Source organism: Elephantulus edwardii, unplaced genomic scaffold, assembly GCF_000299155.1.
Source record: "Elephantulus edwardii isolate Elephantulus edwardi_28Jun2011 unplaced genomic scaffold, EleEdw1.0 scaffold00052, whole genome shotgun sequence".
NCBI lineage: Eukaryota > Metazoa > Chordata > Mammalia > Macroscelidea > Macroscelididae > Elephantulus > Elephantulus edwardii.
Window position 1 is genome coordinate 4,369,832 of NW_006399802.1, and position 26,437 is coordinate 4,396,268.

General features: G+C 45.3%; 1 protein-coding gene across 1 annotated transcript in view; it reads right to left on the reverse strand.

Annotated features, from left to right (window-relative positions):
- Positions 1-26,437, reverse strand: part of GABBR2 (gamma-aminobutyric acid (GABA) B receptor, 2) — a 518,990-nt gene that overhangs the window by 171,837 nt on the left and 320,716 nt on the right. Inside the window, exon 7 of the mRNA XM_006886874.1 lies at positions 24,367-24,603. Within this exon, the coding sequence (XP_006886936.1) occupies positions 24,367-24,603 (237 nt within the window). The remainder of the gene's footprint in view (positions 1-24,366; positions 24,604-26,437) is intronic.

Below are 26,437 nucleotides of genomic sequence, written 5' to 3' on the forward strand. Positions count from 1 at the left end.
TTGCAAGAAGGGACTGGTCCTTGGAGAAGGAAGTAATGCTGAGGAGAGTGAAGGGACAGCCCAGGAGAGGAAGACCCTTGATGAGATGGATCAAGTCAGTGATCGGGGTAATGAGGGTAGGTGTGTCAGAGACAGTGAGGTTAGCACAGGATAGAGCAGGGTTTAGAGCTCTTGTATAAGGTTGCTATGAGTCTCAAGTGATTCAAAGGCACATAACAACAACAACAATGACAACGACAACATAAATCACAAGAATGTGGCTTCAAAAACAGCATTTATCTTTTCAAAGTTTGGGAGGTGAGAAGTGTGAACGTCAGCTCTGAGAGAACTTCTTGTTCTCTTCCTCAGCTCCTTGGTGATCTTTATGTGATGTGTGTCCCCCCCCCCCACTGCTGCCTTCTGTGAAGAATGTGCTCCTTTTATGCTAAAAAGTAACTGGCTGAAAACACACACGACATTGATACAGCACCATTAATATAACAAAGACAAGCCCTGTTCCCATGCTGTTGTGCCATTAGATGTCATCACTGCCACTCTATGAACGAGAGAGAAGCCTTGCCAGATCCTGTGCCACGCTCAATAGCCTCCTCCGTGCTCAAGCCCACTGCCAGGCTTACTGTCAGTGCCTCTCTTTAAGGGTCTTCATCTCTTCTGCTAAGTTAGGATTTACAACATGCAGTTTGCTCAGTCTTAAACTCACCGCCCTTGAGTTGGAAGCAACTCACAGCTAACCTCCCGCACTGGGTTTCTAAGGCTGTAAATAGTCCCGGTGGATGTGACCCATAGATGGTCCCCAGAGCTGCTACTGGGTTCCAACTGCCAGACACGCTTGGTCTTTGGGTGAGCAACGCATATGGGGGCAGGAGAATAAAATGTAATCTCTAACACTCACTATATTTCATTGTATTTTTGAACAGTTTAAAGTTTCTATATGGAAAGGCCCTTGATTTTTTTTTCAAATTAAACTGTGGTAAAATACAACCAAAATGATCATGCGTGCCATGATCTGTGCCATCTGAACACTGGCCAAGGCCTTACTCACGCAGGAAGAGAGTGATCACCTTTCTCCTTTCGAGTTGCTGGTGTATTCAAACCAGCAGAGCGGTGAGGCCTCTGAGTTAGCAACACGTCTTACAAAAATACTTTGAAAACAAGTACATGGCAGACTAAAGGCAGCTCTCCCATCATAAGAGATGGCTAATTTAACATGACCACAACGCATGGCTTCGTAAATGCTCATGTTAACTCGATGCTATCAAGTTGACTCCAATTCCTGCTTGATCCTCCTCCTCGGTCTCCAAGACTGTTACCCTTTTAGCAGGAGGAAACTGTCCATCTTTCCTTCGTGGAAGGGCTGGTGTTTCGAACTCCTGGAGACGCACAGCTTTTCAGTGAGCAGCACCTCACCCTACCGACGAAGCTTTGTAAATGATGAGGGTATGGGAACTGCGATATTCTTTTTTGGTGCTTGATTATAATTTCTGAATTTCATACAGTAAACATGTATTCTTTTTGTAACTGGAATAAGAAATGTATGCTATTTTTAACTGCATGAATAAATAAGAACATGTAGCCTGGAGTTGTAGGATAATAACGCTCTCCTCAGCCTAGGAGGAGTGAGAACCAGGGGCAGGGCTCCTTCGAGAACTCGCTGGCCAAACAAAAGACGTGGAGATTGTTCACACAGATGGTCTGCCTTCAACTTTGCCTTTTTAAATTTTTCTTTCTTTTTTTTTAAATTATACTAGTTTATTTACAAAATTAGAATACATTGTTTTGTAGACCAGATTCTTCCAATTTCCCTCACCCTCCCATAAAACTGTGCAAATCCATGATTAATCTCCCCCCCCACCTCATCCTCCTTCTTTCCAGACCCCACCCCCGCCCCTTGGATCCTCACACTCATTCTACAACGACGTCAACCTTGCCTTTTGTGCGCCATGTTCTCAAGGGCCTTCAGTTGCTCACTTGGGAATTGGTGGGGTGAGCCGTGATAATCCCATTCATCACCTTCAGCTCTGGTCCTCTCTCCCTAGGATTTCCTTGTCCTAGGAGCGGCACAGGACTGTAACAACGTGCTAGAGCATTATCAGAGGTCGTGAGGACGGCACAGCACAGGACAAGGTTGAGATCTGTTCACAGGGATGTTATGAGTCGCAGTGGACTTGACAGCACCAGACAACAGCAGCAAAGCAACACTTTCCTTGGTGTAGGAAACTGGTTAAAATGCAAGAGATGAACGTTTACCTGCCTGGGTTCAAATGCCTGCTCCTTTACCCACTAACTTTATGATCTGGGGAGAAATGCTTTAAATTTGTCATTTTCTCTCTTGCAAACCACTGATATCAGGCCTGCACTTAGAGAGGTTGGTGAGGAGCAGCTGAGAAAATGTATTTCAGAGTTTAGCATTTAACCAGTTAACCAGCTGACACAGAAATCATTCCGATTCATGGTGACCCCTTGTGTGTCAGAGTAGAATTGGGGTTTCTTCTTTTTTCTTGGTGATTTGAGTTCAAGTTTACAGAGAAAAGGTTTCCCATTCAACCACTTACACATATTTTATGACATTAAAAGTGGTAAGAAGTTACACTGCTTTCTCAAGGCACGTGGTTCGACTCCGCCAGCTGCTTCGAGGGAGGTGGATGGAAAATCTCCTCCTGTGGTTTACTGCCTCTGAAAACCCGCTGGAGGGTCAGCTCTGGGTCGGTTCTGACTCCACGACACAAAACAACCATGTAACAACCCTCTTCCCACTTGCTTCCTGTGATTCTCATTTCCATTAATCCCTCTATTCTACTCCTTCCTATTTCTGAGCTTTATTCCTGGTTAAATGTTGCCCATTTGATCAACATTTTTCAGTTGCTGATGTTTCAGAAGTAGATCGCCAGGCTTTTCTTTCGAGAGACCTCTGGGTGGACTTGACCCTTCTGATTAGCAGCCAAGATTGCTACCACTCGGGGCCATTCTCGCTTAGCGCTGTTGCTGTTGTTATGTGCCGCTGAGTCACCTGTGATTCATGGTGACCTTACACATAATTGCTCTATCTTGAGCCAACTTTATTGTACATGCCCATCCCCATTACCCCAGCCACTGAATCAATCCATCTCATGCAGGGTCTTCCTCTCTTGCGCTGTCCCTCCACCCTCCCAGCATGATGTCCCTGTCCAAGGACTGGTCCCTCCTTGCAACATGCCCAAAGTTATGTCAGACGAAGCTTCAGAATCCTTGCTTCCAAGGAGCAACCAGGCTTCACCCTCTCCAGGACAAACCTGTTTGTTCTTCTCCTAGCAGTCCACAGTGTATTCAATACCCTTCTTCAGCACCACAACTCCAAGGCATCTTACTCTGCTTCCATCATCCTTGGGCACTGCATGGTGTCCAGTACCATTCACTGGATAACTACTATGCTATACCTTTCATTTTTCAAAGTTCATAGAGTTTCCATAGTTATAGAAAGGCTTCAGGTCTTTTTGTTCATAGGGTTGCTATGAGTCATGCTTCACTCGATGGCAATCAACAAACAACAACAACATACCTATTATGGTTGCAAGCAGCTCTGGTTGTGTAGGTTTTAAAGTGTTGGGTTGCTAACCAAAAGGCTGGCTGTTCTAACTCACCAGTGACTGCCCACGAGAGAGCTGAGAAATCTGCTCTCAAAAAGATTTACAACCTCTTTCCTGTAGGGCTGCCACAGCTAACTTGTCAGCAGTGATATTTTTCTTTTATTGTCATTATACGTGTCATTAAAGCACTTGCTACCATGAGCCACCCTCTCTGCTTCTCTCAGGGACTAGCATAGAGTGGGAATACCTGGCTTCTGTTGACATTCTCATAGGATGATACACTCCCCCACAGTGTCATCTTAAGGAAACAGTTATTCTCGCCCCTCTCCCTTGACTTGAGGAAATAAAATTTGTGAGCTCTGGAAGGCTAGGCATCAATATAGGCAAATTGCTAAACTACATTATTTTGATCTTTCAAATTGATCTGACAGCAGAAGGAGGAGGTTTCTTTCCTGAGCGGTATACTGAAATCTGGGATTTGTTGCTGCACTTAAATAAATGGGGGGAAGGGAGGCTAAGACTAAGACATGTCATGCTGTTTTTCTGTGCCTTCAAGTCTACCACTGTGCCTCACAGGGACCCTATGAACAGTAGATCTGAACCCTGCCCTATCCTGTGCCATCCGCATCATCTCTGACACACTCAAGCCCCTTGTTACAGTTACTATGCCAGTCTATCTCAATGAGGTTCTTCCGCTCCTTTGTTGACACTCTATCTTTCCAAGCATGATGTCCTTCTTCAAGGACTGATCCCTCCTAACATGTCCAAAGTATGTGAGATGGAGTTCCACTATCCTTGACACCCAGGGACACCCTAGTTTTCACTTTCTCCAGGACATTCTTTTGGCAGTCCATGGATATCCAGTATTCCTTCAACACCACAACTCAAAGTCATCAGTTCACTTCTCTCATCTTTAGTCACTGTCAAACTTTTAGAGGCATAGAAAGCAATCGAGAAGACCATAGCTTGGATCAGGCATACCTTAGTCATAAAACTGACATTATTACTCTTCAGTACCCTGAAGAGGGACCTGGAGCAGATTTCTCCCCAGTGCAATAAATCTCTTGATATCTTGACTCCTGGTCCCAAGGTGGTTGATTATGGATCTAAGTAAGATGAGTTAATTAACAACTTCAGTATTTTCTCCATCTATCAAGAATGTTGCCTATAATGCTGGTGGTGAGGATTTTTGTGTTCTTGATATTGAGATGTAATCTATAGTGGATCTAGTCCTTGATCTTCTGTAGCATGTGCTTCAAGCCCTTCTCACTTTTAGGGAGCAAGGTTGTGTCATCTGCATAACACAGGGTGTTGATGAGTCTTCCTTCAATGAGATTTTGAGACACAGATGTATAATTTGAAGACCCAGGATTTTATCCCAAGCAGGTTCACCGTGGGACCCCAGTGTAGCTACATTGCCTCTCTGAGTTATAGCTGTTTAATAGATTCAGTCAAAATGTATTTCATATGTAAGAGGTAAGTCTGACATAAGCCATGGTCATGCGGAGAGAATGAAGGGCCCATTATCAAGGAGCTCAAAGCAGAAGAACGGACATACATACAGCACAGACGGAGAACCACAGTGTCCCCCTATTAACATGGGGACAATCCCTGAGTGATCAGTTAGCAGCCTCAGTTGCTAATAAAAATGCTGAAGGCTTCGGCGCACCCTGAGGTGCCTGAGAAGAGAGCTGGTGACCAACTTTCAAACACAGCCACAGCCACTCTATGGGCCTCAGAGAGAAGGCAGAGGACGAGTCCACTAGATGGCGACTGTTCTATTGGAACTTGCTCTCCCTCCCAGCCTCCTCATGTTCTGACTTCGGTGGTGAGTCCTTGGGGGCAAGTCCATGCCTTGCTCAACTGGGATCTGGCTCAAGGCTGGCTTATCAGAAGTGCTGGGGGTACTGGCTGAATCATCATGTTCTTAGCCATGGTTCTGCTCCGCACAGTTAAGAACAAGGGCTTTAGAGTCAGCCAGAGAAGGCAGCCTGGAGTAAAACTGTCCTTTACTCCCCGTATCCCTGAAGATAACTCATTTAGACTTGCTGAGCCTGTTTTCTTAATCCATGACATGGTCATTATTTATTTAAATCAGTCACTCATTACACAAGGATTTATAAGGCACTCACGATCACTCAAAGGCCTATGCGTATCCAAAGCTCCGGCCTCTCTGGTGGTTCATTCAACTCTACCAGCTTCTCCATGAGAGAAAGATGGGCAATCTCCTCTCTTAAGATTCACAGCCTCCCAAGCCCACAGGAGGGCCAGCTGTGTGTCAGTTCCAAACCCTGGAGATAGAACACAAATCCAAACTGACCAATAAGTAAAAGCTGTAGCGGTCAGTGGTGGTAACTACTGAGAAGAAAGAATGAGCTGGAGAACCAGGGGGTTGGGGAGGGAGCTGTAGTTTTAAACAAAGTCTCCGTGAGAAGGTGACATGAGGCCCCTGGTGGTCTAGTAGGTTAAGCTGTGGGCTACTAACTCATAGGCTGGCAGTTTAAACCCTCAGCTACTCAGGAGGAGAAAGACAGGCCACTTCCTTGTGTTTAGATTTACAGCCTGAGGAAGGTAGCTGTGAGCTAGAATGAACTCAGTGACAGTGGGTTGGCTGATGGGTGACAGAGGTGAGAGTGGCTGATCGAGAGGGTCATTCTAGGCACTGGGCTTATTCGTCCTTTATTAAGTGGCTGTGCTGGTGGAACAGTGGATTAAACACGGGGCCACTAACCAGAAGGTTGATGGTTCAGATTCACCAGCCATTCTGCAGGAGAAAGATAAAGTAACTGCCTCCTGAGGTGGTAAAGATTTCTTTTTTACATAAATATTATAAAATAAGTATCTTCTTTTCTTATGGGGCAGTTCTACTCTGTCTGATAAGAATGCCCAGAGTAGGAACCAACTCGCTGGCAGTGAGTTTGAGCTTGGAATGTGTGACAGGAGCATCACATTCAAGAATGTGTAGAAAATGCTTAGGATGCTGCCTGGATACGTGGGAGGAGGCCATAAACAGATGACTATTATTAGCTTTACACAAATAAATGTCATTGCGAAACGCAGGAGGAATGAAATAGAAATGTGCTCTGTAAACAGAGCAGTCACACGTCAACGATTATTATTACAGCTGTTGTTTATTACTAGCGATTACATCTCAGAAACTCTGAATGTATGACGGCCAGCCACTCCATGCCCCTTGGGCCCTGGGAGAAGTGGGGGGCAGAGGTAAGGGCTGGAGTTCTCTACTGTCTCAGGAAGGAATCCACAAGGAACCTCACCCCAAACACACTATGCCATGGAGAAGTCTGCCATTGTAACATGCCAGGTTATCTAGAGGGTCAGCTAGGAGTCTCGACAGCACACAACAACAGGTTTAACACAGCAAGAATCTGGGCATCCCCATCAGCACATTCAAGAACTACACAGCTGTTGTTCTTAGTGCCGTTCATGACTCACTGCGGCCCTATCAACAACAGACCTAAACCCTGTCCTATCCTGTGCTGTCTTCATCATCCTGAACACCTGTCCTGCTAATCCTGTTGCTGTCAGGCCAGACTGTTCCTCAGATTGAACAAGTCTTTAGTATAGAGAAGGCTGCAGGCAGGGAGTTCTGGTGGCCTAGTGGCAAGAAGACACACTGCAATCCCAGAGGTATGCGGTTCAAATCCACCAGATGCTCTGCTGGAGGGGCAGTCTCCTCCGCACAAAACAGGCGGCTGCAGGACAGCAGAGGAGGACAAAGGGCGCCAGGTGCTCGGCACTAAGTGAAGTACTATGTGGACCAGAGAAATGAAAGCTGGGGCTCCTGCATTTCTAGTAGCTGCTAATTCACCAGAGGAGACACACCCAGCTTTCACAAGGCTGACTGCAGGCAGGAGTAGAAGCAAATGTGGGAGAAGAGGAGGGATGTGGCCCCGAATCTCCCCACCCTCTGGAGGAGATACACAGAGGGGTGGTTCCAAAAGTCAGCAAATACACAGACCGACTGGATTACAACAAACAGCGCTTTTGGAAAATTCCCTTATTTCCTAGAAAGACAAATCTCAAAACTCCCATTGCCAAGAACTGGGACTGACTCACAGCCGACCCTTCGCTGGTTTTCAGAGGTTGCCAATTTCTGGAGAGGAGACTGCCCATCTTTCTGCCTCAGTGTCACTGATGGATTCTAACCATCAGCCTTTGGGCTAGCATCGCAGCTCCCTACAGCCCACGTCTCAGCTGTGTACGGTTGAGTTGGAACTGACCCACAGCTGACCTTCTGGTGGGTTTTGAGAGAATGTTAATCGCACAGAAGGAGACTGCTCATGGTTCTTCCACGGAGCAGCTGGTGGATTCGAACCATGTGACTTCGGGATTGAAGCACAGCTTCTTGCCACTAGGGCACCGGCGCACAGGTGTCTTAAATTGGGGGCCTGCAAGCAGAGCCTCAGACAGGGACAATACATTCAAGCTGTGACTCAGAAGAAAGCTGTGAGGGGGTGAAGGAGGACGAGGTCAAGCTTGAGTGTGGGTTCAGGGGCCAGCTGGCCTCAGCTTAATCCCTCAGGACCTTCTGGAATAAAAACTGCCACCAGGTTCTCTAATATCACTACTGCCACACGCGCTAGGGTGGGATGTGGCTCATAGGTCTCATGGGACCAGGAGGCTCCAGTCCCTGAAGGGATCAGCCCTCAGTGAAGGCTCCAGGTGGGAGCTATTAGCAGAAGGCACTGCAGCGGCTGGGGGATGGGCAAGCCTAACAAAACCCTACAAAAACCCCCAAACCTCAGGGGAACGAGGTCTGTGCACCAGCAGCATCTGCTACAGTGAGCTTTGGGTAAAATGCTGAGTGGTAGTTCTTAGGACTCGTGGGGTCTGAGTGGCACTGAGCTGGGTAAAGGAAAAGCAAAAGATCTGAGGTCACCGTCCAAACTCTGTCTCGGGTGGCGGCCAGCAGAGAACTTGACGAGGTCCTGCTTGCTGCCAGGGCTTATCAGTTCCATATTTATATTAAACAGCCTTAGTAGGAGTTAGTAGGCGTGTTATTGTCAGGAGTATTAGATGAGGCGATACATGTGAAACAGACTGGTGGAGAGCAGGCATGCAGTGATTGTATAAACCCTATTCTCTGAAAAGTCATCATTGTAAAACAGTAAAACTGTGAAAGCAGAAACCTGAGTAAGAGAGAAGTATGTCAGAGAAGGAAAAGGCGAATACTTCCCCTAAAATAAGCAATAAAAGAGAGCTAACACTGCACCATGTCAAAGGCAGAACATTTGCAAGACTAGGGATTAAATAACTCCATATGATCCAGCTGTTCAGCTGCTAGGAATATACCCCAAGAAAATTAGAACTGAGACACAAACGGAGATCTGTACACCAATGTTCACAGCAGTGTTATGCACCATCACAAGAACATGGAAAAAGCCCAAATGTCCAACCACAATGAACGGACTGAGAAATTGTGGCGCATTCACATGATGGAATACTACACAGCTCACAGAGCAAGGATTTTTTAAAAAACAACACCAAACAAAACAAAAGCCCAACCCAAAAAACCCTACATAACTTGAGCAAGGACTGGAGTCTTTAATATGACTCAGCGTCAAGAAGACAAAGATTCTTACCACTGGGCCATTTGGCAGCACCATGGTAGATGGAAAAGAGATTGAGGTTGTTAACAATAATAGCTTGCTTGGTTCCATAATCAACACTCTTGTCACCAGCAGTCAGGAAATCAAAAGAGAAATTGTATTTGGAACATCTGTCGTTAGGGACCACTCCAGAGTGCTGAAAAGCAATGGTTTCAATCTCGAGACTAAGATACACCAGATCCAGGCCATGCTCTTCACATGTGCACTAGAGAGCTGGACAGTGACTAAGGATGATGGAAGAACTGATGCCTTCAAATTGTGGTGCTAGAGAAGAATCTTGAACCTACCATGGACTGCCAAGAAAACAAACAGGTCTGTCTTGGAGAGAGTGAGACCAAGTTTCTCCTTGGAGGCTAGGATTTTGAAGCTCTGTCTCACATATTTGGGACATGTGGTCAGGAGAGACTGCTCCTTGGAAAAGGACATCAAACTTCGGAGAGGAGGACCTCAGACGAGATGGATTAATTTAGTATCTGGGGTAATGGGGATTGGTGTGTCAGAATTAGTGAGACTGGCTCAGGACAGGGCAGAGTTCAGAGCTGCTGTACATAGTTTCCTATGGGTCGCAGGAGACTCGATGACACATAATGCTGCCGCCACCACCACCACATAATTTAGGAAAGACTGGAGAGCATTATTCTGAGTGAACTTAGTCTCATAAGGACAAATACTGCTTAAGACCATTATTATAAAATTAGAAGGATAACTAGTAAAACTAGTTATACTCCAAGGGGAAAAAGGGTGGGTGGAGAAGGGTGAGGGGGTAAAATCACAGGGTCACATAATTTAGTGGAGGGGGGGTAAAGGAAACAGGAAAGATCAAGTAGAGACCTGAAAAGGCAGGGTAATCATGGACATAGTCCCATGGCAACTAATTTTATAAAACATAATGTATGGGAATGATTATATGAAACATAATGTCAATGAAGAAAAGTGTGAACACACACACATACACACACACAAAAGCCAGTGCTGTGGAGTTCTGGTTCTCACAGGTTTCACCAAGAAGCAGTAACGATGGTGAAGATGACAATGATGATGGTGACACAGTTGCTGGGTGCCAGGCAGGTTGTTACTGCTTACAACAACCCTATGAAGTAGATTATATTCTATCCCCTCCTCTAGAGATGAGAGAACTTAGGGACAGAGAGGTGATATAATATCTAAGGTGATATAATACCTATAAGCTCTAAGTCATGGGCTGGTGGCATCCTTTGATTTGGTTTTTCCAATCTGTTATTTCCTGTTATATTTAATTTGTAAGGAGCTCTAGTGATGTCAGTTTGAGGACTAAGTTGAGCCTGATTCAGGCCATGGTCTTTTCAGTAACTTGCTATGCACTTGAGAGCTGGACAATGAATAAGGATGCCAGAAGAATTGATGCCTTTGAAGTGTGGTGCTGAAGAGTGCTGAATATCGCATGGATTGCCAAAAGAATAAACAGATATGTCTTGGAGAAGGTGCAGTCATTTTCCTATTAAACAGCCTCAGAAAGTAGTAGAGGTATTATTGTCAACCGTATTATTGTATTAGAGGCAAAGATAATGAAGCTTCAATGCACATACTTCGGGCATGTATACCATGAGAGATTATTTTTTAGAGAAGGGACATCATGCTTGGAAAGGTAGAGAGATGATGAAGGAGAGGAAGACCCCCAACTGAGATGACTGACACAGTGACTGTAGCAATGGGCTTGAGTATGTCAGAGATGATGATGATGATGATGGTACAAGATGGGACAGGTTTCAATACTCAACTCAATAGCACTTAACAACAACTGGTGCCAGAGCCTGTAACAAATCGTGCTGCTAACCCAAAAGCCACCTCCAGTGGTTTGAATCCACCAGATGAAGGTGGAGGCGCAGTCTAGACTCGGTAAAGCCTCTTCCCATTTTATCTCATGGAACAATGTTCTCCTATAAAGACTAATGACCTCAGAAACCCAATGATGGGTCACTATCAGTGGGCAGCAGTGAGAATCGGGTCCTGCAGAATTCAGCATTTAATCTGAGTTGAGGTTGTTCTGGTCAACCATGAAAGACAGAGAGAAATTAGATTATTACATCAGCTTCTAACTGAGTTTGCATTTGATGCAAACCCTGCAAACTAATAGGGACTGAGATGGAGACAAAAAGAATGCAGGGAAAGTTCTAGAAGTCTTGATTCTAGGTTAACAACCAGGAAGAGCTCTCCTCTAATTAGGGTGTAGCGTGCGGGCATGGAGAGCCAGCTCAGGGTCAAGCTTCATTTTCTGGGTCCCACTATACTTGGAGTGTTGTAAAGCTCCAGAGAAGTCCTGTAGAGACAGCCTGACATGAACAACTCAGAACCAGAATGATGACTGGGGATGGAGTCATGACAGACACGATGACGAGAGCCAAAGTCTGCCAACTACTGGATGGCTAGAACCTTCTCTACATTGAGACGGAGTCCCTAATGCTCTGGGTTTTCAAAATCCCTTTCAAATTCATCCTGAGTCAATAGACTGGGGATTATCAAAGGGAAAACATGATTGTGTGGCTGGTCGTATGCCTCATGGTCAGTTCTACTATGGGAAATAAAACCAGGATAGTTATGTACAGGCGAGATGGGCTAAATCTGAATATATTTAACTGGAAGGGAGTATATAAGAATGAAAGAATTTTTCTTTTACTTTTCAAAGAGAAGAGTGAACTGGGGGGAGGGGTGGGCAAGGAGAAAAGTGCAACAATGAATGAATGGAAATCCAAGGTCTGTAAACTTTCATTAAAATTAATAATAATGGAAATATATTTAACTGTGTGTTCACGTGAGTGCATGGGTTTATGTAACATTCTGTTTGGCTAAGAGCATCAACTCCATAACTTCAGGACAGGAAATCTCCTCTGTGATTTATGGCTTCTGAAAACCTGCTGGAGGGTCAGCTGTCAGCTCTGAGTCATTTCCAGTTTGACAGCACATAAAAACACCAAAACAACAACAACTGGAAGAGAGCCCTAGTAGCTTAGTGGTAAGGAATTATGCTACCATTGCAAAGGTACATAGTTCAAATCCACCAGCTGCTCCACAGAAGAAAGATGGGCCATTTCCTCTTCTGTGATTTAGCCTCTGAAACGCTGCTGCAGGTCAGCTGTGGGTTGGGGTTGACTTGATGGTACACAACAACAAAAAGACGTGCCTGATTCAAGCCACAGTATTTTATTCCTATGCATCTGACAACTGGACAGTGAGTAAGGATGACAGAAGAACAATCGATGCCTTTGAGCTGGTAGTGTTAGAGGAGAGAACTAAATAGCCCATTGGTTACCAAAAGAGTAAATAGCTATGTTTTGGAAAAGGTGCAGCCAGAGAGTTCCTTAGAGACCAGGGAGGCCGAAGCTACTCACATACTTTGCACATATTGTTAGGAAAAGCCATTCCTTAGAAAAGGACATCATGCTAGGAAAGGTGGAAGGGTCAGTGAAAGAGAGGAAGACCTCAATGAGATGGGCTGACACAGTAACTACAGTAATGGGCTCAAGTGTGTCAGAGATGATGAGGATGGCACAAGACAGGTCTTGGTAGAGATCTGTTGTTTATAAGGTCGCAATGAATCATTCTATACTTGACAGCACCTAACAACAACAACAACAACAGTAGGAATAAGTGATCACTCAGACCACCACCACTGAGTCAATTCTCATCCATACTGAACCTGTAGGACACACAGCAGAATCACCCATTGGATTTTCAAGGTTGCTGGAGAAATTGGTGGTTTTAAACTGCTAACCTTTGATAGCTGCCATATTCTATAACTACTGTATTACCAGGGCTCCTTGAAGCAGGCAACAGTGGGTGTGAAATAACTGGAGATTTCAGTTAACAGCTCGATTTCTCCTGGGGTGAGGAGGAAGCTGGCATGTTCTAGCTGTGCGGTTTAACCTCGCCTGGAGAGCTACATTTACTTGGAATCAAACTCAACTGAGTTCACGCGACGGTGCCCTATTTTCAGGTAAAATGTTGGGGTGGGGTGGTGTCTGAGTCCTAGCAGACATAATTATTTTTAAATCCTACATTGAAACTTTAGATTTAAGGGACGCATTGGTTAGGGCTGTGTTCCTGTTCACCAGCAGCAAAAGCAAATAGATCAATAAAGTCGCAAATCGAGGTCTGCTGTTCTTCATCACCTTCTTGGGGAGATCAATTAGAAAAATAACAGCCATCAGAAGTGAAACGGCCGGCCCCACTGCTGCCTGCTTCTCTTGACAGATGTTAAATTGAGATGTGCAGACTCACATTGGTTGAGAGAGGCTGTACAGAGGATGAAGAATGGAGTTATTATATGGAGGAACTCTCAGGTCACCCTGTTTGCAGCTGGGATCACTTCCACCGCAAGTCCACCCAGCAGGGAGTGATCAGGAGGCAATCAAAGGAAATGGCTGAGAGTGGGGCCTTCTCAGCACTGAAGGATGTGCCTCAGGAGCTGGTTCCAACATTTCTGTAGCTAGCTGCCCTCAGACACTTTAGTCCTCACCCACCTGACTGGACACTCCCTGGGTCCAATCTCTGACCTCTGCACCAACAGGGCTCCTGAAGGTTGACTTTACAGTTTTCCAGTAGGGAATGATGAGGTTCTGTTAATGTGCTGCCTCTGTCATGTTGTTGCTAGTTGCCATCAAGTTGAGTATGACTCTTTGAGACCCTAGGAACAACAGCTCTGAATCACTGCCCTGTCTGGAGCCATCCTCACCATCTCCACCATCCTCAAGCCCACTGGTGCAGTCACTGCGTCAATCCATTTCATCCAGGGACTTCTTTTTTACTGACCCTCGACTTTTCCAAGCACGATGTCCTTTTCCAAGGACTGGCCCCTTCGGATGACATGCCCAAAGTACGTGAGATGAAGCTTCACCATCTTGCCTGTAAGGACCACCACCCTGATTGTACTTTCTCCAAGACAGACTGGCCCATTCCCTTGGCAGTCTACCCAACACTTTTTACCAATGTGACAATTTAAAGGCATCATATTTTCCTTTTCAGTCTTCTTATTCATGGTTCAACTTTCACATGCATATTAAGCAACTGAGAATACTACAGCTTGGGTTAGGCACACACTAGTTTTAACATGGGCACTATAAAGTAGATGTAATGTCTTTTAAAAGAAAAATTGGAGGAAATATTTGTCCAAGTGGGTAATATGGAGTTAGAGCTGTGTTATCTCAAGTCTTCACACCCAAGGGACTTACCCATTTTGAAATCTGTGATGTCACACTTTTCCTAAGAGACTGGACACTGGGGAGAATTATAAGACATACTTGCCCAAACAAAAGGATGGCGTTGATTTTCACCTACTGATCTCCATCTATTTGCCAAGAGTGTTTTTGAAGGGTACTATCTTTCTGTTGATAAATGTATAATGCTTCTTCATCAGGTAACAGGAACTCCTGTGGTGGAGTCCATAGTAGGCAGGTATGCTGCTAATTCAGAGGCCGTGCCTCTCGGGCAGTTCAAATCCACCAGCAGCTCTGAAGGAGAAAAAGATGGGCAGCCTCTTCCTGTGTGATTTATGGCCTCAGAAACCCCCTGGGGAATCAGATGTGAGTCAGTTCTGACTCGATGGCCATGAATTTGAGCTTTGCGAGTTTTGTCAGATAAACCTACTTAGAGGATCATGTTAAGCCACAATTCAACAGACATGAGTGCTGGGGATGAGAGAGTAGAGTTTTAGACTCCCACTCCGAGCACAGGTACAGCACGTGCACCCACAGGATGGGTGGCCTGCAATTACAGAGACACTGGGCATTGCCACTGGATTGTGGGAAACTTGAGGACACTCTCAGGTCTTTATGCCTGGAGTCAAGTCCTCTCTCCAAGGCCCTTGGGCAGACCTTGCGGACCATGGGCAATCATGTACGCACTCATTTATTTCCCAAACTCAACAGCAAGTGCTTCATGTACTCCAGCACCCAGCATAAGGGTAGCACATGATGGGTCTTAGCAGGATCTGCTTAAGAAGTGAATTAATGTAGAGACAAATGTATTATGGGCATGTTTCAAAACTCTGTGTGCATGTGTGTGTGTGCACCCATCCAATGAAGTTCTTAGCGATTCTCAAAGTCACCATGAGAGAATCACTGGGGCTGCTTGCTAATGAGATGGATTGACATGGTGATTGCAGCAGTGAGGACGGCACAGGATAGGACAGGGTTCACACCTGCTGTTCACAGAGTCACAAGGAGTTGTACTCAACTAGAGGAACATATCATCATCACCACCGCCGCCGCCACCACCACCACCACCACCTCCACCACCTCCACCACCATTACCACAAACTCATTGGAGCAGATTTGACCTCCACCCAAGCTCCCCAGGGGATTCTCCTGCATATTCAAGGTTAGAAAGCATGGCCCTTAAGGAATTCTGGTGAGCTGGCTACAAAATACTGAGCACCTTGAGAAAAAGGGATTCTCAGAATGTTCTAGGCCTTTGAAATTTAAATAACCAATTGAAGTCTGTGTTTCCTTGTCATGTTTGACAGAAGTGGGGATTTCAGGTGGGGAAGCAAACAGAGGTTTCCAGGCCATAGCAGGCAGATCAGAATGGCACCAATGTGTAGGTGGGAACATTGAAACCCATTTCAGCATATTCTCTAACAAGGGCAGTGAAGAGGGGAACTGCCAGAAAGGAGAAACAGAGCTGGGGTTCCAACCTAGGATGCATGCAACAAATTTCCTCTTCAATATGGCAACCCAGAGCCTCAGGCCCTGCTCCTAGCAGGGAAAGTGCACACTTAATCAATGGAAATCAAATCACGGGTATAGTGAATTTAATGTGTTTAAATGATTTTTTGTATAGTAAACATGTTGAACGAGTATGACCCAGAACAGAGAGTCTGCCTGAGGGTGGAAAAATGGATACTGTGTGCGCTGTATAATGAGAAACCTTCAGAAGGCGGAAGAGGCTTCAATTTATTTCCACTTCACCTTGCTTCTTTCCTTTCTCACTCTTTATTTATCTCTCAACTTGGCCTTCTATGGTCTCCTTGGACCACAAAGGCACTTTTTATTTTGTCAGATGTCCTTTTCGTCTTTGATCAGAAGACAACTTTAATGAAACCTATTTACAAGCCAGTGACAAGCACATATTAATATGTGACAAAGGCGATAAGAAGAAGGAAGGTCTAAAAAAAAAAGTTTAGAATAGTTTCTCTGTTGCCCTCTCTTTTTTGACTCAGAAGGACTCACACAAGCAGATGCGAGACGGTAATGAGTGTGGTGAGGACCAGGCTAGGCCCAGTTGCCTTGTTGGTTTTGCTAAAACACTTGATGGTGTGATTCTGAAGCAGCCATTTTTCTGGGCCTCAGATAAACATCTATAGCACAAAGAAAAACAAATCAACCGGGGCTTTCAATGGCTGATGTTCGGGAAGTCTACTGGCAGGTCTTTTTTCTGAGGTATCTCTGGGTAGATGTCAACTTCCAATCTTCTGGTCAGCAGCTGGGTACTTAACTATTTCTACCACCCAGGGACAACTACGCACAACACAATGGGTGTGAAGATCTATAGGGCATTCCCACTTCTGACATTCTCTGAATTACAAGCCACAAGTGAGCAGGCATAAGTACTTGTCAAGGAGTTTCTCATTAGAAAGAAACTCATCTTTAAACTGTGTAGAACGTTTTTGGGCAGTCTTAGCTAATTGTTCATCAAGTAGGGATTATGTATCATTTGGCTTAGATTACAGGGAGCCTTTACAAGTGGTTATACATGATCACCATCTAAGACATGTCAAATGCCTAGACAAAATGCTAGCTTCTAGGATTAGGAGAGACTGCAGAATGCATCCTTGATTCTGTAGCTCTCCACCCAGTCTTTTAGATTTTGGATACAATAAGTTCATCCTATTAAAGAAGAAACAAAACGTGAAGTGATGGTCTGAGCGTGGGAACCCGTGTTTTGAACTGGCTTTGCCAAAAACCTACCCACAGGTTTGGGGTCCCCTCCCACCATTCTTCTGGAGTTTCTGAGCTTGTACAGGGAGGATAAAGGGCCTGTAGTGTTATGACTGACATCCTTGTAGAGGTTCTCAGGGGTTTCCCAGGTGGGGTGGGGAGGAGGCTGTGGGAAGATAGGGCTCAACAGGCAGGACTGTGGGTTCTTTCCCAGTTCAACCAAAGAACACAATTTTACAGAATGAGTTCTGTATGAGATACTACAAGATGTTCCAAGGATTCACCACCCCCACTTCTCTGTCTCTCTCTCTCTCACACACACACAAACAAGCATATTCAAAATTCACTGCCACCAAGTCGGTCCCATAGAAACCCTCTATTGGGTTTCCAATACTAGAATCTTTTTTCTTCCTAATTTTATTTTATTATTTTTTTGTCTGTGTACCGTCAAATCAGATTCAAACCACGTATCTCTGGGATTGCAGTGCAGCTTCTTGCCACTAGGCCACCCGAGCTCCCTTCAATACTGGAATATATATGGGAGGAGACTTCCCATCTTTCTCCCATAGAGCTTCTGGTGAATTCGAATCAGCAGAAACATGCAGTCTGTGGGTTAACAGCGCAAATGCGTTACAGCAGTACCTGTACAGGGAACTGCCAGAAGTTCAAGCCAGATTCAGAAGAGGATGTCAAATGAAGGATGTAATTAAGGATGTCAGATAGATCTTGGCTAAAAGCAGAGAATCCCAGAAAGAAAGGTATCTACCTATGTTTTATTGACTTCACAGAGAAATTAAACCATGTGGATGGTAAAAATATTAAGGATAACCCTATAAAGAATGGGAACATTTAACTATGCTCACGAGGGTCCTGTATATAGATCATGAGGTAGTCTTTTGAGAAGAACAGAAGGATTCTGTGTGGTCTAAAATTAGGAAAGGTGTGTGTCATGATAGTATTTGATTTGTATATGAACAAAAAATCTGATCAGCTGGCCCATATGAAGGAGAATATGGCATACAGTTGGAAAAAGATTCATTAACAACCCGTGATACGCAAGTGACACAACCTTCTTTGCGGAACACAAACAGGGCTCTAGCACTTAGTGATGAGACTCAAAGACTCCAGCTTTGAGGGACACTTGGGTCGTTTTGTTCTCTTTGCTACTATAAATAGTACTTCAATAAACATGAGTGTCCATTTATCCGTTTGTGTCACAGTTTTTATTTCTTTAGGACAGATACCTAGTAGTGGGATCGCTGGATCAAATGCTATTTCCATTTTCAACATTTAAGGAAGCACCAAACTGCCTTCCACAGTGGTTGCACCATTTTGCATTCCCATCAGCAATGTATGAGAGTTCCATTTCCACATCCTTATCAGCATTTCTTATTTTATGTCTTAGTGAACACTGCTCCTGTAGCTCGGGTGAGCCCATATTTCATTGTTTTGATTTGTATCTCTCTACTACCTAATGAGGAGAATTGTGGCATCAGGATTGGTGGAAGATCTATTAACAATCTGCGTTATACAAATGACACAACCCTGCTTGCTGAAACTGAGGAGGACCTCATGCACTTGCTGCAGAAGGTCAAGGACTGCAGCCTTCAGTATGGACTGAGGCTCAATGTGAAGAAGACAAAGATTCTTACCACTGGACCAATTGCTAGCATCAGGATGGATGGCGAAGGGATTGAGATTGTCCACAGCTTCAATTTGCTTGGCTCCATGGTCAACACTCTTGGTACCAGCAGTCAGGAAATAAAAAACGTATTGCGATGGGAAAGTCTGCTGTTAGGGACCTCTCTAAAGTACTCAAGAGCAACGGTGTCTCTCTGGAGACTAAGGTGCGCCTGATACAGGCCATGGTCTTTACAATCACTTGTTATGCATCAGAGAGTTGGACAATGACTAGGGAGGACAGAAGGAGAATTGCTGCCTTTGAGCTGTAGTGCTGGAGAAGGGTATTGAATGTACTATGGACTGCCAAGAAAACAAACAGATTCATGCTGGAGAGGATTAAACCAAGCAACTCCTTGGAGGCAAGGATTCTGGGGCTTCGTATGACACACTTTGGACATGTTGCCAGGAGGGACAGGTCCTTGGAGAGGGACATCATGCTTGGGAGGGTGGAGGGATGGCGCAAGAGGGGAAGACCCTCTATGAGATGGATTGATTCAGTGACTGGGGTAATCGGGATGGGTGTGTCAGAGGCAGTGCGATTGGCACAGAATAGAGCAGGTTTTAGGGCTGTGGTACACAGGGTCGCTGAGTCGCAAACGACTCGACGGCACGTAACAACAAACAACTAGCTAATGAGGGCACTCTGGTGGGAAGGAGTCCATAGGGAATTGTGCAGCTCACCCAAGGGTGGTGCCTCTCTGGCAGAACCCGTCCACCAGGGGCTCTGTGGGAGAAAGATGTGCCATCTCCTCCTGTGAGATTTACAGCCTCCAAAAACCCAGTGGAGACTCAGGCATGAGTCTGTCCTAACTCCACAGCAGCGAGTCTAAATGGAATAGCTAATGATCTCAAGAAGTTCTTCATGTGTTTGCTGGCCATTTGAATGTCTTATTTGATGAAGTATCTTTTCACGTCCCTTGCCCATCTGGTACTTGAGTTGCTTTTCTTTTTCTTTCTGAGGTACTGACAGCTTTTTATAAATTTTATAGATGAGTCCCTTGTCAGAGAGGAGGGAGATTAGCTGGCTGAGCAGGTGGGAGAGGTGGGGTGAGTAGCTGACTCACAGTGGAGTAGCCCCACATTACAGCTAGGGCTCAGGGTGAGAGGGGTGGGTCTACAGCTGGTGCTGCAGTGAGGTGGCCTCAGATGGGCTGGTGGGCACGAGTGGTGGGGCCACTCTGATGGAACAGCTTGCTGCTGCTTGGAGAGGCTGTTGTGTGGGGAGAGGGTGAAGATCAGGGACTGGGTGTTGAGGGGATGGCACAGCAGTCATGGTAGGGAGGAGGGGGAGAGCAGAGGAAGAGAGCTTCGCTGGTCACTAGGCAAGGAGGCCTGAGTTATTTCTTTCCTAGTAGCTGGTAAATAGGACTTTACTTCATTGTAGATACGTGTACATGGTTACTCAATGGCCTATTGGGAGATCTGGGTAGTCACCTTCTTTGTACTTCACCCAGGATTGCTGTTGTTTTTGTCTAAAGAAGGCGATTAGAGCCCTTTTGTTCTCTCTTTCTTCCCCCTTCCCCTACCTTGCTTTTCAGTCAGACTCCAGTCAGTAATTGTTCTAGCACTTTCTCCTTCCATTTGATGCTCAAGATTCCAGGACCATCTTCTGTATTTTACTTCATCTTTTGGGTCTTCATTGTAGATAGACAAACTGATGTGTCTGACCAAATCACCATTTTGGCCTTTCTTGGAAATCTGTATGTCTCAGAAGCTCTCAGGTGACACTGCTATTGCTGGCCAGGGGACTACCTTCAAAAACTGCTGGCTTAAAAAATACAGGACCTAGGTATTTCTGTCATCACAGGAGTCTAGAGCGATGGCTACATGGTGGAGGGGACCTGTGGGAGGGTTTGTAAAACAATGAAAGAATCTTTCCTTTTACTTTTCCATAATTTTTGACTCATGTACTTATAACTTGTTAGTTAAATTTGTGTCTTCTAGGTTGCAACACCCCCATGATACATCTTCAAGGATATGAACATGTACGGCCAAGCACAATCAATAACAGTGCATCTAAATTCCAAAATCAATCTCCATAATAGTCTATGTGTTTCCTACTGCCAAAGGGGCCCTTTAGAGTAGTGAGAGAAGATCTTCACCCTGAAACCCACAGCATCCCTTTTCAGCAGGAAGTAGCTAAGAGAATACGCCATCCCCTTTTCCTTATGAATCAGGGTGAAGTCTCTCTCAAGGAGGAGTGATAGCGAATGGCAAAGGACACACTGACAAAGGACATTACTCAGAACTGACTTTGACAAGCACTGTGGCAATTGGACAATTAAAACAGACATTCGGATGGTGGGGGAAGAAGAACAAACTGGGGAGGAGGGTAGAGAGAATGGTGCAGCAATGAAGGAATGAAAACCCCAAATCCCTGTAAATGTTCATTAAAACGAATAAAATTTAATTAAAAAAATACAGGACCATTTCCTTTGCTTGCTCCTCCAGAATCTGTCCCCAACTTAACTTCTCAGCCTCACCAGCCGCTTCTTTAATGCCCCAGCTGTCTCCACCCACACACATGTTGATTCAGTCTCAGCGCTCCGCTCACCACGCTCCCTCACACCAGACTGCCAGCCTCATCCCTGCCCTGCTTACTCCTAACCACCCTTCAGGCTGCAACTCAAATGCCACCTCCTCCAAAAAGTCTTCCCTATCTCGCCAAAATCTCAGAAGCCCCTCCAGGCTTAGGCAGGTTTCCTCCTTTGATTCTGAGCACTTTTTTCTCTTAATGGTAGTAAAACAGACATAACAGAAATATTTGCCATTTTAGCCATTTTAAGTGTATATTAATTACATTAGTGTACGTTTTGAGTGTACATTACTTACAATATGTTTTTGACTGTTGTTACTGATTGCCTTCGAGTCGAGCAAGACTCAGAGCGACCCTATGAACAAAAGACCTGAAGCCTTTCTTTAACTATTGTCATTTCTCAAAGTTCATAGAGCTTCCAGAAGCATGTTATTTAGGAAGTGGATGCCATTCCTGGTTTTAAACCTGTCTTAAACTGGGAGCCCCATCAAACACTGTCCACTATGGGTAACCATATGGCATTTGACACCCCAATGGCACAAGATTACAATATAAAGGTACATTAATTGAGATTAATTGCAGTCACTGGGTTGTATAGTCATCACCATTATCTTATTTTCAGAGGTTTTTTTATCACCTCAAACAGAAACTTTGGACTTACTGGGCAATATCTTCCTGTATTTTTTTCCCTCAGCCCTGTAGTTGTATATAATCGAGTTGGCACGGACCCATAGCTGACCCTCCAGCAGGTTTTCAGAGGCAGTTAATCGCACAGGAGGAGATGGCCCATCCTTCTCCCACGGAGCAGCTAGCTGGTGGCCTTGAACTGAGTGCCTTCGGGACTGCAGTGCCGTTTTTTTGCCATTGGCCACCAGAGCTCCCTCCCTCAGCCCTATTATCCTCTAAACTACTTTCATCTCCATGCATTTGTCCTTTCTAGATATTTCACATAATTTATATAGTATAATATTTATCCTTTTGTATCTGACTTATTTTACCAAGCATAATGTTTTCAAGGCTCATTCATGCCATAGTATGTATTAGACCTCCATTTCCTTCATGACTGAGTAGTACATTCTGTTTTATGGATACATTACATTTTGTGTGTCCATTTATCTGTAGGCAGACACTCACTTTGTTTCCAAGTTTTTGGTTATTGTGAAGAGTGCCACGGTGTACATGACATTGAACTCTTTTAGTCTCTTACTGTAATTTGTGGCCTAATATCACTCCTGCACTTGAACCATGAGCCCTAGTCTCACCCACCTCAGTGACCACTCCATTGTCTATCTGCCCCACCAGATCAACAATGCAAGGCCAAGCGCATACACATACAAACACCAACATTTATGAAATGGCACAATCAGCTCATCATATTCACTTCTGTCAGCATCTCCAAAGCAGAACGACTCTACAGAATAGTATGCAAGACGGCCTAAGAGCCTTCTCGCATTCTTTAGACAAAATTTCCATATTTTCTGGGAGCAGAGACATCAAGAGAAACAGAAATCATGACTGCCATTGAGCTCCACAGCCAGAAGGCAGGGGACACAGCAGTTAAGAGCCTGGACTCAGGCAGGTGGGTGCACACACACGCAGATTCCAGCCTGCCTCTGATTAGCTCACTCAAAACTCACCTCCATAGAGTTGGAACCGATTCATAGCTGACCCTCCAGTGAGTTTTTAGAGTCTGTTCATCTTTCTTCTGAGATGTCGCTGGTGGATCCAAATCTCCAGAAAGACACCACCTCTCAGTCAGCAACACAACTCCCTACAGACTACACCACCAGGGCCAACTTCTGATTAGCCAGAATCCATAAATCATCCAAGCTCCTGGCTCTCGTCTTAGTGAGCATAACTGCAGCACCTCCTTCCCTCAGAAGGCATCAGGATGCAACAATGTCACTGTCAACAGTTAACACCAGCTAGCATTTACTAGGTTCCTACCATGTACCTGGAACTGAGCAGATATTATTGTGTCTAATCTACATAAAGTGATAAACACAATGTCTAACACATAACAAGCATTCAAGAAATATTAGCCATTACTAGAGAGCTCTGGTGCTAAGAATCTGTGCTGCAATCCCAAAGGTGAGCTGTCTGAAGCCACCAGCTGCTCCAAGGGAGAAGGATGGGTGATCTCCTCCTGTGCATTTTACTGCCTCTGAAAACCTGGGAGGGTCAGCTATGGGTTGGCTCCCACTCAACAGCAACAGTTATTATTAAGATGATCGATTTCTTCCTATGTCATACAACCTGGAAATCCAACGGAGGGTCAGCTGAGAGTCAATTCTCACTCAACAGCAACAAGAGAGAGAGAGGATTATCCTCATTGTTAATTTCTTCAACTTCCCTGCAAGACACATACTGCTGTTCCCATTTTCCAGATGAGAAACTCATCAGCACAAGTGCTCTGCTCAACAAATGTTAGCAGTTGTATTCTGTAATGGTTCATTTTTTTTTTAAAGTATAATTCCCCTTTTGTAAATAAATAAAAAAAAATGTCGCTCAAAGAAGGTCATTTGCATGTGGAAGGCTGGGATTCGAACTGGATTTCACAGCCAATTCACCAGGTCATCATACCACCTGGTAAATTCACCTGTCTTCTGTGCCACACAGTCAGTTCACTGTTTCATTCACGAGCTATAGAGAAGTGTCTCCCCAGCGTGTTAGAGCACGCAGTGCACCTGTCCCTAAAACCCACCAAAACAAACCCACGGCCACTGAGTCGAGTCTAACTTATAGTGACCATCAGTCGGGTTCCCGAGGCCCGTAAGTCATCACAGGAGGCGACTTCTCATCTTTCTCCTATGGAGCTCCTGGTGGATTCAAACCACCAACTTTCTGTTTAACAGCCCAACAGGTATGTTCTATGCCACTGGATTTCCTAAAATGACAGTTGTAAACCCTTCAGTCCATAAGAGGTTGTTTCAATAATCCAAGAGGGCAGGGCACACAGCAGAGGATTGATACCACAGACACCCCCTCCTGAGAAGACTCCAAAGGGCGCTAAGGAAACCAGAGGCCAGAGGCCTGGCACTGACCGTGACCCCGAAGAAGTTGGTCTCGTTCATGGCGTTGAGGATGATCCTGCCCAGCGTGTGGTCTGTGTAGTTGAAGTCTTGGATCCGCTGGTGCCGGCTGCTGGCATGCAGTGTCTCCATGGCTCTCTGAAGCGTCTTCGCGATGACCCAGATGCCGTCGTAGGCGTACCCGTGGAACTTGCTGGGCCCCACGCCCGACCGCTTGTTGTTGTACTCCCTCTCGTACTGCTGCGGAGTCTGAAAAAACAAGGGGCCCACGGGACACCAAGTTACCACTGACGGAGTCATCAGACTCACGATGCTGTGAAGAACCGGTTCTCCTCAGTGTCCACCAAGCTATCCTCACTATTATTACTCCCCTTTTTGCTGCTGTTGTTGTTGTTGTTGATTGCCGTTGAGTCGAGCACGACTCATAGTGACATGAACAAAAGGCCTGAAGCCTTCCACAACCATCGCCATTTATCAAAGTTCCCAGAGTTTCCAGAAGCATGCTGTTTAGGAGGTGGATGCTATTCTAGGAGAGGTTGGCATGCATTAGGTTACACAGGTGGTAAGAGAGAGGCCCAGGATTTGAACCCCGGCTTACTCCAGAGCTCTGTAAACGCTAGGGAAGAGGGAAATACACACTCTAACCAAGCATGCCCCGACAGCTGCAAAGTTTGGAGCTAGAGGACAGATAGATAGAAGTTCAGATACCATATATGTAAATATTTAAGTCATAGATCAAACTAACAAACTAGAAGTTCAAATACCATACATGTAAATATTTAAATCATAGATCAAACTAACAAACTATTCAATAAAATATGTCGTGTCCTGTCACCATGACAAATGTACCCTCCCAGGGGCCCGAGTGGTGCAATGGATTATGTGCCCACCGTCTAACCAAAAGGATCAGGCCAATCTTCTTCCATAAAGATTCTCCCCAAACCAAAGACTCACTCAGCTGATTTTGGCTCAAAGCAACCACACAAAATATATGAGAAGTGTCTTAGGGTTTCCAGTCTTCTGGAAGCTCACTGCCCAAGTCTTCTCCCAAAGTGAAGGTGGTTTTGAACTGCTCAGTGCTAGGTTAACAGCCAAATGCTTTCACGGCACCACCAGAGCTCCTCTAAGAAGAGAATAAGACAGAAACTCGCCAGGGTAGGTCCAGACTGTCGCACGGGATCACTAGCAGCTGGAACTAATTCAGCAGCACATACTGACCACCACCACACACGATACAGAGGGCTAGGTTTGACTTCAGAAGGCTCTGCTCCTCAGAGCTTAAGGTGGGATGCAGCCATCGAGGGAGACAGCCATGTTCTCTGTTCCGCCTGTCCCTTCCCTTCCCACCTGATGCCATGCTGCAGCCAATCACGCTCATCCACACCTCCTATGCCAGCATCATCTGCCCCATGGGTACCCTCCAGGTGCAGCCCAACCTCAAGAAGGAAGACCAATGAAGAGAATCTGTAGGTCAAGGAAGCAGCTGCAGCTGCTTTGCTGGTAGTTTAGGGCATGGGCTAGAAGTAGTGGGTAACAGGCTCTGAGTGGACATGACCCTGAGTCTCATGGATTCTTATCTGTTGGGCCAAGAGAGGTCCTCCTATAATGGGGCCTACGGAACATACCATGCTCTTAGTGCAAGAAGGGCGGGTCTGACCCTATATCCCTCCTCTTATTCTTGCCTCTGATATCTTCTATTATTTAGCACTGCCTGTGAATTGCTAGCATTGAAAAATTCCTATCTCATATTGAGCTGCATTTCATAGGGGAAAAAATTCATCAGTGATATTAAATTTCTGATTGTAGCTACAGGGAAATGAAATGACTTTTTTACTCCAACCCCTAGAGCTTCCTCCTCCAAAGGAAGGGAAGTCAGGGAAGCCCATTATCCTCGCTCGTCCTCCCTCAGGCCTTTCCTCAACTCGATTCTGAACACCTCCAGAAGTGTCATCAGAGGCAACACTTAGGCTCTGGAAAAACCCTCCTTGTGGGCATATCACATATGGAAACCAACAATTCATCATCACTTTATGCCAAGAAAAGTGAGCCAGAGACCTGCCCCAGCCAAGATGAGAGAGAGAGA